We start from the raw sequence: 14,591 nt of genomic DNA, 5'->3' as shown, positions 1-14,591 counted from the left end.
CGTTCTGGTTGAGGAGCTGGGGGTGGGGCTCGATCACCTCCCAGGGCACCTGGCAGCACAGCGGTCCTGGCTTCTCCTTGCTGGCATCTCCCCGGTGCTCTGTAATGAGCGCGGCTTTCGTAATGGGAAAATAATAAGGCTTAAATGATCTGTACGTGGCATTTTTCTGATTAAAAAAGTAATGTATGTTCACTGCTGACAACTGGGCAAGGGAAGAGGGAAACCAAGGCCCCTAACCTCGAGACCCAGCAGCTGCAGCTGACCGTGGGCCACAGCGCTGCTAATCGGATTTCTCCCCAGATACCCATGCACCACCGTGCACGGTGGGAAGCGGTTTTAATGTAACAGGGGACCGTGAGCATTTCCTCATGTCACTGGAGAGCCACGGAAACTCGACTTCTTACTGGCTCTATAATACTCTGTGGACCTGTGATCCACTTACCCGCCTCTCTAGTGCATTCCGTGGGTGACCACGAACACTGCGCTCTGGCGTACCGCGTGGGCCCCACAACACCTCCTACCCCTCAACCTCTTTTAAAGCCCCTATCCTTCTTCAAAACCCAAACCAAACCAACGTGAGAAACAAGCAGCCCTCTCCATAAGGCTGCCCAGCAATGTGCTGTCTGCAAAGGAGACTGCATGCACGTGTGTATGTGTGTGCGCGCACACGTGTGCAACAGCCCTTGGGGAGCGAACCCAGGGCCTCTGCACTGAGCTACATCCTCAGCCTTTTTAAATTTTGAGACAGGATTTCAGTAGGTTGCTAGGTTGCCCAAACTTAAACTTGCAACCCTCCTGCCTCAGCCTCCCAGGGCCCAGGATGCCAGGCATGCCGCACCACTGCAGACACAGAGGAGGGTATTTTGATTTCTTTCCCCTCCACACACACACAAATTAGGGGTCTCTTCCATGGGTGTCTGGACTTGGTCCCTGTCCACCTGCTGCTCCCAGCCCCTTCTGCCTGACCACACTCCAGAGCAGACTTCTTGGTTTAAACACTGACTCAGGAGAGACATCGAGGGCCGGGGCTGGAGCTCAGCGGTACAGCACACGCCTGGCAAGTGCGAGGTCGTCAGTTCAGTACCCGGGACCAAAAAAACCATCCTCAGGTGAGAGTCCATGGGGCAGCCTACTGGCCCGCCAGGCGAGGGACCCCTAAAGGCCCCTCTCTGCTGGCAGCATGCAAAAGGGGTCCAGTGACCTCCGGGGACCCACTCTTAGGTGGGGACACATCTGCTTGGGGCGGGTCCTCCCAACCTCACGCTGCACAGAGCAGTGGGCACCTGTGTCACCCACTGCAGGTCCAGAACAGGAGCAACCTGCCAGCCCATGATCCTTGGGGAAACCACACAGGGGCAACCAGGCGGCATCTAGGTTGTCACCATTTTATTTACATCTTTAATCACCTACAAGAAAATGTGTCTCTGCAGCCTTAAAAAACCCAGTTCAACACAATCATAAATTAGAAGACACAAATATGGGAAGACGAAGGACTCAGTACCCAAGCCCCACGTGACCAGGCCACCCCGTGTCCCAAAGAAAGTCTGCGCTGGATGAGAGTGATCAAAAAGGAGTGGCTGGCTCTGGGACCCACAGGCCAAGGGTCCCCCAGCAGGGGAAGGAGGGCACCGTGTGCGGTACCATGGCACTGACTGCCTGTCAGCACGCTCTGCTTTCCTGAGTGGGTTTTATTGCTGTCATTAAAACAGCGGCATGAGCCATCTGAAATAATTAAGGCAGCGCCTCTCCATTTCTGCCAAGGGCTTGTTTCTGCCTCCGCTGAAGAAGCCCCAACCAGAGACACCTTGCAGCGGGTGGTGAGTGGAGAACGCACACGGGGGCCTGCGTGTGCCCACGCACACACATGCACACACACACGTGCGCACACTCCGAGCATTTCCCCCTCCACCCTCCCTCCTGCACAGCATGGCCACAGATGGATCTGTCACCGACTTGCTATTCCCAGCAGCACCTAATTCGGTGCACAGCTGTGCGCTCACACATCACAAGCGTGCTGTTCCCCACCTCCCCAGCTCCCCACGCGATACACGAACACCAAAAATATACGCAGCATGCTGGCCCTTCTGCCCAAGACTCCGGAGACCTAAGAATGGTTGGATACCCAACTTGGTCCTCACTGCAGTCCTGTTCTGGATGCCCTAATAAATCACCGATGTCCCCACCTGCGTGGTCACCACCCTCTGATGGGAAGGCATGAAGGAAAGTCTGTCCACAATAAAATAAGCCACAGCTCCACACCGTATGGGTCTGGAGACAGGAGGTCATGTCCTCTCTCATCCCCAAGCCAGGGTTCCCAGCCCTAGCCCTGGGGTGCAGCCCACAGGTGTGGGTGGGAACACAGAGATACTCACCGGGGGTCCGTCAGCACCGGGCATTCCGGGGAGGCCTGGCTTACCCAGAGGACCCTAGAACAGACCAGACACCCCGTGAGGAAACGCCCAGGTTCACCTCTTCCTAGGGCTGCCTGGGCTTCCATGTAGCCTCAAGTTTACTCTGCACGAATTCACCCCATGGCATCAGTGCAGGTGGTGAGCTCAGGGGCATCTTTCCGGCAACTCCCCCTGCAGCCTGGCAGAGGGCCCAGTGTCACAGTGCCACAGCTCCCCAACCCTGGGCATTCAAGCCATCAGGGTTCTGACCCACTCAGACCGACCCTTAGACACACAGACGCCGGGCCCCACCATGGTGCTATGCATTGCCCCACACACCCAGAGCCAGGGTCAGCTGCATTCCCATAAGGGCTTCCCCTCCAGCCCCGCCCCACACCCAGGGCAAGGCGGGCAGGCAGGTGTCTCAGGGACCCCAAATCTAGCACAACGAAAGTAAACCACAAAGCCAAACGCCAAACAAGGCGCCCTGCTAAACATGAACTTCAGAGAACCACGTGAACAACAGACCCCGTGCTAACAGGTGCCTTGTCTGTTTTGGTCGATAAATGTGGCAGCCCCACGTGTGTGGAGGATGAACGAGCAAGTGAATTTAAGAACCAGTGAGAGACAAAGAGCCCAGATCTTCCTCCTGGCTAAGGCCCAGCTCTGACGGGCCTGGTAGAGAGCACGTTGGACCAGGGGACGCAGCTGGGGCCGGATGGCCTCCCCCTTCCCCACGGCTCAGGCCCACTCACCTTCTCTCCCGGAGGACCGATGGCACCCTGGGGGCCTGGGAGACCCTATGGGAACAGAGCCAGGCAGCAGAGTGAGGGAAAGGACAGGTTCAGATCCCCGGCTCCCTGTTGGCCTCCCCCACCCAGGCACCAGCCCTGGTTCTGGTTCCCCTGGGCACCAAGCCCGTCCCATGGCAGATCCCTAGCTCCACACCCAAGGCCACTTACCTGGGCACCAGGGTTACCCTGCTGTCCCGGAGGGCCGGGTTCTCCCTGGGGGCCCTAGGGGACACAAAAGCAAAGGCCCTGAAAGAGGCTGGGGCACTGCACCTCCTTCCCTGGTCACCCGTCCTCGCACTGGCTTTGACTCCTGGGCAGCTGCACCAGCAGCTGGGGCAGCCCGGCGGGCATGGGCCACAGGCCCCACCACAGAGGGCCAGGCCAGGACTTGGTGCCATGGGGCTGCTGCCCTTGACTCTGACAGCGGGTGTTAACTTGCTCCCTGAACCAAGCAGAGCAGAATCTCACTGGTACCCCTGGGATGTCACTGGAGAAGAATTTTATGGGACCTTCCTGTCTTAAAGTTTCAGTGTCCTTGAGAGACCCAGTGTCCAGGGTCCTCATCTTCTGGGACATTTGCTGCCAGTTCCTCCCATGGGAAGAATATGACCATCTCCCTCCATGCCTTGCGGACCTTGCAGGTGCCGGACAGACAGACACCCATCCTGGGGGACAGTGGGCTGGGGCTCCAGTGTCTACCCTGTGGATGACAGTGAGGGCCTCCCCACCAGATGGGATGTGCCTGCAGCCCCACCACGGAGCCAGACCCTGGGGCCCGGGACTCACCACGTTTCCTTTAGGGCCTGGCTGACCGTCCATTCCTGTCACACCCTGCAGAGATTTCAAAAGACAGACACTGAATGCAGACAAATGAATAGGACTGGACAGGGAAAGCACTGACCCCAGTCCCTTCCCGCAGAGTCCACAGATGAGCTCAGGGGTAGCTGAGCTGCCAGGCCCAGCATTGTGGTGGGGGGCAAGAGGGCTGAGTTCTAGAAAGGCTGGCAGCCCCAGACAGCAAGACAGAGCCGACTCAGGAAGAAGGTTGGCTGGAAGACAGGGTCTCCTGCAGACTGCTTATCACGGGAACAGCCGGGGCCACACGCCCAAGAGGGAGGCAGAGGCAGGCTGGGGCAGGTGGCAGGCCCAACTGCAGCCCGAGGCTACGTGTGAGCAGTGAAACCTACAATTCCTGCCCTGCTACCGCAGGGGTCACCAGCTGATGGCAGGGACCTTCACATGCCAAGAGGAGACAGCACTTACGGGGGGTCCTGGAGGGCCTGGGGGCCCCTTCGGCCCAAGCAGACCACGTGGCCCCTGCAAGAGGAAAAAACAAAGAAGGAAGGGTCAGGGGTATGGAGCACTGGCCCCTGGCCCCTGCCCCCAGCCAATCCCATGTCCTGGCTGGGCTCTCCCAAAAGCCAGTAAGTGACTTAGGCCTGGGGGGTGGGGGGCAGGTGACCAGGGCCTCCTTGTGGGGGATCAGCGGCAGGGGGCAGGGGTAGAGGGGCAGCCTCAGGAAAGCGGGCTTTGTCGTGGACACCTGCTTGGGGCAGATGGGCACAGACACCCTCCTGCAGAAATGCCACACGGTAACACCGGACTGCGTGGGTGCTTTGTGCCATTCCTGTAACCGGCTCCCCCTCCGCAAGGACACGCAGCCCTGGTTTCTGCTTTCAGTGGCGGAAGCACGTGGAAAGCAGGGTCAGGAGAAAGTAGGCCTGCGACGGGAGCCTCAGGCTGGCTGGAGGCGGCCATGCTAGCCCCTCCCCAGCAGCAGCAAGGGGTGGCAAGCAGTGGCCCAAGTACTACACAGCGGGCACAGCCCCAGGCCTGGCTGCAGCCAAGATGGCCTGCAGGACCTGGACGTGCCCTGAGATCGCCTGCCACCGACTAGCTCGTGCCCACCGTGCCCCCGGAGCCATGATGGGAGCCTTGAACAAAAGTGCCGCGATATCCCGTGCACCTTCAGTTCTGATAGCTGCTTTCTAGAGACAGAAGTGCTTCTGGCCTTCGTTACCTCTTAAGTGTTTCCTCCGTGATTTTAGTCACGGGAACATTTCTTGGGAGCTAAGAACCCAGAACTGCTCCTTGTGTGTTAAGGAGAGTGGCGATGCTGGGTCCTCCTCAGAGGCTGATCAGACAGACACCCCGGGACTTCATTCTGTTCCAGACAGGCACACTTGTGCATAGCCCGTCCTACACTCCACGGTGTGTGGTGAGCACAGTGTTTATCACCAATTAATGCTACCCGATGCGAACAGCCACCCCGACTTGGACAATGAGAAAAGAGGGGCTTCAGAGCCTTGGTAAGGGCAAAGCAATTAACATCCTTGCACTACTGAGATTTGCTTGGAGCCTAAAGCTCTGATCCCGGCTCGGTGAGAGCCGGGCACCCACCCTGCAGCAGCCCAGACACCTGCCCCGACCCAACCCCCAGGCGCCCGCCCTCTCCAGGGCTGGCTCTGGCTGCAGAGAAGGCTGCAATGTTGAGCTGCCTCCTGTCCCTCCCCAGGAGAGGCCCGCATTGTCTGTGCTCAAGGCAAACCCTGGCGCTTCTGCACTCCGTCCAGTCCTGCTCCAGGGTGGCCCTGCCATAGCATGGTCACCACATGGCCGAGACCCAGATTCCTACCCATCAGCGCACCTACCGGCTCCCCCGGCAGCCCTCTGGGCCCGACTTCTCCGTCGTCACCCTGTAGGAGAAAAAGAGGCAGGATCTTAAGGACAAGCTTCAAGGCATGGACACCAAGAGACGATGTCCCTGTACCAGTCGCACGACTCTGGCCAGGGCTGCTCCAGCACCTGGCACTTCCTAATCCCACACCAGCGGAGAGACCTGGGAGACCCAGCCCCGCCAGCTGCAGGCATCTGGATCCTACAGGCCACGAGCCAGGCTCAGGGTGGCTAGGCAGGAAACTCTCTGAACTCAAAGGTCTCAGTCATCCTTACAAGTGACAGGGAGGGATGGGCAGCAGGAAGAGGCATCCCATGATGACACAAGTGATGGCTGTCAGGTCCCAAGAAGCCCAGGAGCAGGTCACGCCAGGGCCACACCTGGGGCTGCTGCCAGCTTGGCTCACCACGTGTCACCACTCCCCTCTCCATGTACACATGCCCTGTGTGTGCACACACAAGTACCTCATACACATATACACACAACCACAGACACACATGCACGTGCTTTGTGTACATGCTAACACCCCATGCCTGCACACATGCACACACGTTTGTATACCTGAACCATCACATATACCCTCTCACAAGGGCCTGTGTGTATACACACATGTATGCACGCACACACAGGATTTCCTCTGCATCCAGGCACACAGGCATCTAGCAGGATCCCTCTCCCATTCCTCCTCTCACAGCAGACTGTTGAGGCTCACACAAGGAGCCCTGCCGGGGCAGTGTGAGTAGCGAGAATGGAAAAGCCACTGGCACCCACACCTCTGCACCCTGCCAGTTCCACTGCACCCCACCTGCTCCTCTCTTTCATTTTCCAAGCGTTTTCAAACCTCCCCTAAGTACCCCAGTACCCAGAGTCACTGAGCACACAGGGTGCACGGAGGAGCCTTATTTACCCAAGTTCACAGTGCATGGGGTGCCCAGCCTGGGTCTGGAGACACGCGTGGCAGGTACTGGGGCTCAGGTGCTGCAGAAGCCCCAAGTTTGGGAAACAGCATCCCCCTCCTTTTCTCCCTCCCCTCCCGGCTGTTCCAGATCCAGGCACCTGTTCCCCACATCCCTGCCCCCAGGACCAGGATAATCACTTCCTGCAGCCTTCCCTTCCTCCCCAGCCCTCGCTGGCACCCTGCAACCCAGCACCAGCACCTGCCACCTCCCTGACACCTTTGGTGAGATCTGCGAGATGCCAGCTCATTAAGCCTCTGCCTCCTGCAGGCAAGGGCGCCTGCTACCTGCAATTAGAGCGGCTCTTCTGAGGCCTGCGATGGGAGAGGAGAGAGGGCCACTCCCGGAACACACACCACCACCACCACCACCACCACCCTCCGCTGAACTGAACGGTGGCGGTGAGGTGATTGTGGGGATCTGTGTGTATCTCAGAAGCTTGCAGCACCTCCCAGAGGTGACGGCTCTGCTCCCTCCTCCGCCCACCACCCCCAGTGACTGGCCTCATGTCCTGCCCCAACTAACAGAGGCGCAGGAGGCAGGTGGTGCTCTGCAGCAGGAAGAAGGGATACCTACCCTTTCTCCATCCTCTCCCGGGGGTCCTGGTGGGCCAGAAGGACCAGGGTCACCCTAGGAAGTCAATCAGTCAGCGTTAGCCACACCTGAGCCGGTGTGTAGACCCTGTCTAAGCCCCCGTCTCCTTGTTCTCTAATTCTGACCCTGCAAATCCTAAGTCCTGTGAGCCTGGAGATGGCTAAAGTCTCACCCCCAATCCCCACCTGGATGGCTGTGCTGGCTACATCACCAGATCGAGCACCAAACAGGCACAAGGACACTCCCTGGCCACTGAGCCAAATCTGAGCCACCCGGGGTGCACCCACAGCCCACCCTCAGGCCCATGCCTCGCACACAGTTGGTGCTCAATATGTGCTCAGCTGTCCACTGACAGGACTGGTGCCCAGCCGGGTTCTGCCTCCCGGCTCTGTAGGTTGCTCTCACGGGACTCCTGGGGTTTGCAGAAGCAGAAGCTTTGGGCAGACGCCGATTCTCAGCAGGCACCGGAATTTGAGTGTGTTGAGTGTGCATGCATGCCTGTGTGTGCCCATATGTGCCTGTGAGCCCGTGTATGAGCATATGTGCACCCCATGTGTGTCTACGTGTGCATGTGTGTGCCTCTGTGTGTGCATATGCACACACACCAGTGCCTGTGTGCCCCAAATATGTCAAAACCAAAGAGAAACATCAAAGAAATCTGCTTCAAAGAAAGCAGGTCAGGGAGAAAACACCATAACCAGTCCTTGCCAAGCAAGACGAGCAGACTAGAGCAGACAGCTGGGGTACTGGCCCCCAGTCCTCCCTAACGGAGACAGAAATGAGAATCGCCCCCCTTCGCAGGCCACCACTCTAATGGTACAACGTGTCCTCCGCAGCTCAAGCTGCCTGGGCTCCCCAAGGATGGGAGTGGCTGTGTCATCAGAAGGTGGCTTCTAGGTGAGACGTGACCCCACACCCCCATGCTGCCCGCAGAGGACCAGCCTGCTGGGCCCACAGCACATGTGGGCTGCAAGCTGCAGACCAGAAACCCACTTTGGTTCTGCTGACTTTCTATCAACAGAGGCAGCATTCAGGAGCTGGCCTGGCCACTCCAGTGAACTTTCTTTGAAATCACTTTGGAATGGAGGTGACCCAACCCTATAGAAGGAATCAGGCTGCAAGGAAGGACCTCCAACAAACCCCTGGCAACCCCGCGCACCTAACACTCACCCTGTGGCCCTTCTCGCCAGGCAGCCCAGCCAGGCCGTCAAAGCCACGGTCGCCCTGTAAAGACAACAAAGAGCTGGGTCAACATGCCATGGAGCAGCTGGCCAAGCAGTGACCATTTTTCTTCCTGTTAGTCACTGAGCCTGAGCCACCTGGGCCTTGGTGGCCACCAGGGGCCCTTTCACCGCAGCCCATCTCTTGGGATCTGCAAAGCCCGAGTCTCCCTCAGCCCCCAGCAGGGGCAGCTGCTGTCCCAGGCCACAGGCCACAAAAGTATGCAGGGACTGAGTCACACAGCACTCCAAGAGGTTGCCATGCTGTAAGCGCATGTGTGCCAATGCTCTGCCTCTCCAGAGGGCAAGGGAATGGGCACCTGCCTGTCCTCCCACAACTGCACCACAGCTGGCTCCCAGGCTCGCCACTCCAGGACCAGCCCTCCTGCTCTGCCTCCTGTGGCCTGTCTTGTGGATCGCTTTTATCCCGTCTCCTCAGGTCACCAAAGTCCAAAACATCTCATGAGCTCACGACTCAGGAGAGTGCTCCAGAGCCCAGCCATGCCAGCTGGGCACCATAAAAGGGAGTGGATGCTTGGCTTCCTGGGTGACCCAGGCTGCCCACTTGGTGTCCTCACTGGAGAAGGGTACTGTCATTTCTGCTACTTCCCTGGAGCCAGCAGAAAGGACCGTCTGGGAATGGGGTGAAGGTCCAGGTACAACCAGGGCACAAGGACGGACATGAGGACCACGGGGAGGGCACTGAGTGGCCTCGTGCAATATGAACCTATCACTCACTCATGGACTGTAGCTGGCTGCCCAGCATCAGCCCAAGCACCATGCCCCTAGGTGAGAAGACCCCCACCTGGGCTCGAGAGCCACCGGACCACTCTGAGGTTGCCCTGCCCTGAGCATGTGGCCTGACCACACAGGTGGCTCTCACGGTTGGAATCCCACCCTGCTCACCACCAGGTGACAGGAGCAAGCTGACAGTGGCAAGGTGCCACTGTCACCTGCACCAGCCATCCTAAGGAACAGCTATCCCCAGAGAGCTGTCAGTGCCCACCATAACCACATTCGTGGTACAACCCACATGCAGGATGTGATATCATCGTGACAACAGGAATGACCGTGACCTTGGAGCTAGCACCAGGAGGTATGGGCACAGCCTACCTTGGGGCCTGTCTGTCCTGGCATGCCTCTTGCGCCGTCACTCCCAGCCCGGCCCTGAAACACAGGAGGGACACAGTGGTCAGTACTAGAGGCAGGTGGCTGACCATGAGCAGAGCCAACGGAGGCCATGCCAGCTCCCAGGCCTCAGGCCCTAATGCAGTCAGGCCAGCCAGGGGACCCAAATCCACAGCCCTGAGGTCCCCCCTCACCACACACCAAGAATGAGGTGCTGCTGGCCTTGTTGGGCCCCTTGGCAAGATGCCACCCGCCCCCCTGGACATTGCCAGACCCTGCTGGACTTGCCAACCTCAGGCACCAGGGTCTGGGACTCAGGGACACACTGCTGCCGTCATGAGCAGCACCCTGCCCTTCACCCGTTGGAAGGGAAGTGACAGGCTACAGGCTCACAGGGCCAAGGAGGACACTGAGGCCTGGACAGGCTGACTCTCGCTCAGGCCACCCAGGGTGACACCCAGTTACCATGTCACCAATGACCACTCTCATGGCCATGACTCTCAGCCATGGAGTGGCCAAGGCCAAGCCCACCATGCCCAGTTCATTGACCATAGGGCCAGCGGGCAGGGATTGAGGTTGAGGGTCAACTACAAAGATTCCATGATCACAGGAAGCACCCCAGAGGGACAGGGACTCAGCTGGCCCTGGCACATCTTCCCAACCGCCCTTAATAAGGAATGCTGGCCACCCAAGCGCCGAGGCAGAGGGCCCAGCAGTGCCCCTACCCCGACTCCGTCTCCATGGGTTTTACATAGGAAGGACTTTAGACAAGGCCTGCCCTGCCATGTGTCCGCAGCCCCCAGGGCACACTCCTCACAGGAAACATGACTGAGACCTCAAAGGCTGCCGGTCTGCAGAGTCCCTTCCCGCCACTCTCTTCTGCGGGAATCTCTGGGCCACACTGGCTTCCTGGGATCACTGGCACAGCGTAGCCCTGCCGTGGTTTAACCACACGCCGGTCTCCCCTGCTAACTTCCCCTCGCCCTGGCCAGAGCACCCTGGTGCCTGACACTCAGCCACGTCTGCAGAGGCCATGGGAAACCTACCAAGATCAAACCAGCTTCAGAACCTGGCCCCAGGTAACCGCCTGCTGGGCTGGGGATTCCTGAGCAGGATTCCACAGGATTCCCGGGCGGAATCAGCCCGTGCAGCCCCTGCCTGCACCTCGCAGTGGTGGGTATTGGCCTCGGGGGTCCCATGTGTCTGAGCACAGTGGGGTTAACTGGGCACCCCCAGCCAGCCAGGATGGTGCTCAGCACTTGGTATAAATGCACATCCCACCCTTCCAGGAGCACCTTCAGGAGAATGACTCCCAACAGAGAATCCCGGAGGAGGAGAGGAAAACCACTGAAGTGTAGGCCTGGGCGGGCACCTGGGCAATGATTCCCAACCAGGGCCAAGTCTGGAGCCACGAGGCTGCCTACAAGACATGGGCCATGGCCAGGCCCAAGAAACAGGCTGAGCACCAGTACCAGGCCAGCTGTCCCCAGTCCCGGACATGGAGGACACCCTGGAGGAGGATGCACCCTGCAGACAGAGGGCACTGAGGGCTCCACAGTGACCCAGCTGAGCCCACCCCACCAGACCATGTCACCCCAGCACTCACCCGTCTTCCAGGCTTCCCTGATGGGCCGGGCGGGCCCTGCACACCTCGGGGACCCTGCCGGGAGAATTGCAGGACAGGGCTCAGCACACACCTTCCTTCCTCAGAAGGAGCAACGCCTCGACCCCATGCCCACTGGCCCAGGCCAATGCTTACTATCCCAGCTGCCGACACATGGGCATCTCGGGACAGGGCACAGACAGGCTCCCGGCTAAGGGTGGAGGACCACATATGGCACGCTTTGGGTATCTCTGCTCCCATGCCCCAGTGACCACCACTCCTGCTGCTTGCTTTCCCCAAGAAAGGCAGCAAGAAGGGCACCGCCAACTGATCCCCACGGCCAGTGAGCAGGACAACCCTGCCTGGCCACCTCAGTGCCCACCTACCTGAGGTCCCATGTCGCCCGGCTCGCCCTTCAGACCTCCACTGCCAGGAGGGCCCTGTGGAGACAGTTCTGAGTCAGCATGTGCTCAGGGAGAGCTGTGGGGCAGAGGACACAGCCACAGCAAGGGACACAGGTTCACAGTGTCCCACATAGAGTCTGATACACCCAATGGCAGGAGAGCGGGCAGGAGGTCAGGGGGACCCCAGGAGTCAGAGCCACAGAGCTCCAGGCTTCCAATGCTCTAGGAGACGTGAACTCCAGGCATACAGGGGGCTCCTCCACAGGACCACAGGCCAAGTCCCCTCACAGCCAGCTCGGGACAGTGAGCACCCAGGAGCCCAGGCGCCCCTGCCATGGAGGCTGGCCCGAGCTGGCCCCGGGGAAGAGACCGAGGCCAAATCCAGTGACAGACGAGTTGTCAGCCAGAGGCTCTGTGAGATCAAAATCTTGTCCTTGGAGCCTCACACTCCAGGACAATTCGACACCCACAGGATCTGAGTGTCCCTGATGCACGCCACGTCCATCTCACACCATGATGGCCCCGGGAAGGAGCCAGGCAGGGCTGCTAGCCTGGGGTTTCCCCACACAGGGCTACCCTGACTCTGACACAGGTCCACAGGGAAACATGGACTCCGATCTGGTTCATGAGGCAAAGCCACAGCCAGGGCCAGGGTTAGTGTCCCTAGTCCCCCAGCCCAGCAGGCCCAGTCCCAGCAAAGGGTTCGGCCCCACCCACCTGCAGTACCTTTGGGGGGCGTGTGCTCTGCGTTGGGCACACAGGGCTCTCCCTGCCTGTTCCTGGATCCATCCCAGGCTGGACACAGGTGATGAGACCCCTGAGCCACCGACCTCAATCCCCACTCATAGGCACTGGCCACCCAGTACCCCACAGCTGTACAGCCACACCCTGCTTCTGGAAACAGCAGGAAACAGCCTCACGCAGAGCCAAGACTCACCATGGGGCCGGGTCTCCCTGTCAGCCCCATCGGGCCAGCTGGTCCTCTCAACGCCAGCTGCAGAAGAAAGGGGAACACACTGAGGCGTGGCCAGGAGGAAGTGGGTGGACGGGACAGGGAAGAGAGGGTCAGGCAGCCCTGCAGGGGCCCGCCAGCCTCATGGCCAGTGCCCACTGCAGTGAGGCCAGAGGGCTGAACCCAGGAGGTGCCCCCCTCTGGGCGGAGCCAGAGCCCCACTTCCCATGCATGTGGCCCTCAGGCTAAACCAAGAAACATTTCACTCCTCCTGGCAAACACACCAAGCCCTCTCTAGCACCCGGGGGGTCCTGGGGTGTGTGGGGAGCACACATGACCTGGGCTCTTTGTCCCCACCTGACCCCTGGCAGTGGCTCCTCCTGCCACCTCACAGCTTCGACTGGACTTCCAGGAGCTGCTCTGTCATGCACCTGCAACCCCTCCAATGCCATCGTAGTTCTAGAAGATTCTTTCACCCTATAAAATCTCCTTTCTGAGCCCACTGCTCCCTCAGCTTCAACTAAAATACACCCAGAGGAAAAGGCCAGCCAGGCGGGCCTGAGTCAACAAACCCGGGTGCAGGTGACAGCTCGTCAGATGACGGCCTGCATCACCCAGCTGATTTGCTCCGCAGCTACTACACAGTACTTAAACCGAGTGGCAACTACCCCCACTGGGTCATTAGCACCGCTCAAGCTGTGGCACGTAAATATTTGCCAACAAGGAATCATCTAGCAGCTTCCCTGCTCACCCCCACCCCTGGGGGCAGCCCAGCGGCCCTGCCACCCCCTCGGCACATTCACTGCTGGTGCAGGCACTCAGCAAACTGGAGCCACATCCATAAGAAGTACAGACTATTTCTCACATTCCAGGAGGCTGAGGCAGGAGGATCACAAGTTCAAGCCCAGCCTGGGACACATGGTGACTCTGTGAGACCCTGTCTCTCAAAATGAGTGACAGAAAGGGCTGGGAAGGCCCTGGGTTCAGTCCCTAGCACCACAGAAACAAGAGCAGTCCACTGACGGCTGATTCCCAGGAAGCAGGCACACAAGCCTTCGCAGACCCCGATCCCCAAGCCCCCAGGCCCAGGGCTCTCTGCCCAAGCTGGCAACCAAGAGAGGTTTCTCTGCCCAGTCCAGGATCCAGGCTTGCTCAGATCTAGGCATCTGCAAACAGTAAAGCTGGCTCCTACAAGTCAGACGGGGGAGACTCACAACCCTCACTGCGGGCGAGGGCAACTGCCCCCTCTATTCCCCACCCTCATGAGGACCCAACTGGACACAGCCTCCTCCCTCCAGCCACAGAGTGACACTGGGCCATTACAGCTCAGGGCTGGGCTCCCCCCATCACCACCCCCAGGGCCTGCACCACTCACCCTGGCCTGCTGGAGGATGGCCTGGGCCTGGGACTCCTGGGCAGAGACCATGGGGCCTTTGGAGCCTGCATCTCCACCACCTCCAAAGCGGAACTGCAGAAGGAAGACAAGGGTCACTCGGGGACCCCAGGCCTCTGACGTGACACAGAGCCCGGACCCACACCCACTCTGCCTGTGGATTTCAGCCCCAGGGTCACCCAGAGACCTGCTCCTGACCCTAGTGACAGCCAATCAACACAGCCTGGGAAAGGCACCCGGTTCCACACTGGTCTCTCCAGCGTGGAGCTGAACAGAGACGGCACCTTTATCCAGGAACCCAGGACACAAGCCCGCCAGAAGGGGCATTCCTGCCTTTTCTTCCCACACCAAAAGCCACCCGACAGGAGAGGCCAATACACCCCCATAAAGACCCTGCCCCCAACCCTGCCCCTGCACCACCACAGCCTTCGGACCCCCTCCTCTCCCGAAGCAGAACTGCCCCAGGTGGTGGTTAGCCTG

The 14,591-nt window shown here is 59.5% G+C and overlaps 1 protein-coding gene across 2 annotated transcripts in view; it reads right to left on the bottom strand.

The window, feature by feature from the left end:
* Positions 1-14,591, bottom strand: part of Col5a1 (collagen type V alpha 1 chain) — a 119,333-nt gene that overhangs the window by 48,770 nt on the left and 55,972 nt on the right. For both annotated transcript variants that reach the window (XM_063244181.1, XM_013153252.2), the window contains exons 13-25: positions 14,094-14,186; positions 12,704-12,760; positions 11,749-11,802; positions 11,366-11,419; positions 9,745-9,798; positions 8,582-8,635; positions 7,394-7,447; positions 5,836-5,880; positions 4,448-4,501; positions 3,971-4,015; positions 3,353-3,406; positions 3,146-3,190; positions 2,373-2,426 (exon numbers count right to left, since the gene is read on the bottom strand). In XM_063244181.1, the coding sequence (XP_063100251.1) occupies positions 2,373-2,426; positions 3,146-3,190; positions 3,353-3,406; positions 3,971-4,015; positions 4,448-4,501; positions 5,836-5,880; positions 7,394-7,447; positions 8,582-8,635; positions 9,745-9,798; positions 11,366-11,419; positions 11,749-11,802; positions 12,704-12,760; positions 14,094-14,186 (717 nt within the window). The remainder of the gene's footprint in view (positions 1-2,372; positions 2,427-3,145; positions 3,191-3,352; positions 3,407-3,970; positions 4,016-4,447; positions 4,502-5,835; positions 5,881-7,393; positions 7,448-8,581; positions 8,636-9,744; positions 9,799-11,365; positions 11,420-11,748; positions 11,803-12,703; positions 12,761-14,093; positions 14,187-14,591) is intronic.

Source organism: Cavia porcellus, unplaced genomic scaffold (assembly GCF_034190915.1).
Source record: "Cavia porcellus strain 051 isolate PalLab524CR breed Dunkin Hartley unplaced genomic scaffold, mCavPor4.1 scaffold_49, whole genome shotgun sequence".
NCBI lineage: Eukaryota > Metazoa > Chordata > Mammalia > Rodentia > Caviidae > Cavia > Cavia porcellus.
The sequence above is the reverse complement of the archived record's forward strand: the minus strand, read 5'-3'. Positions and strand labels throughout refer to the sequence as shown.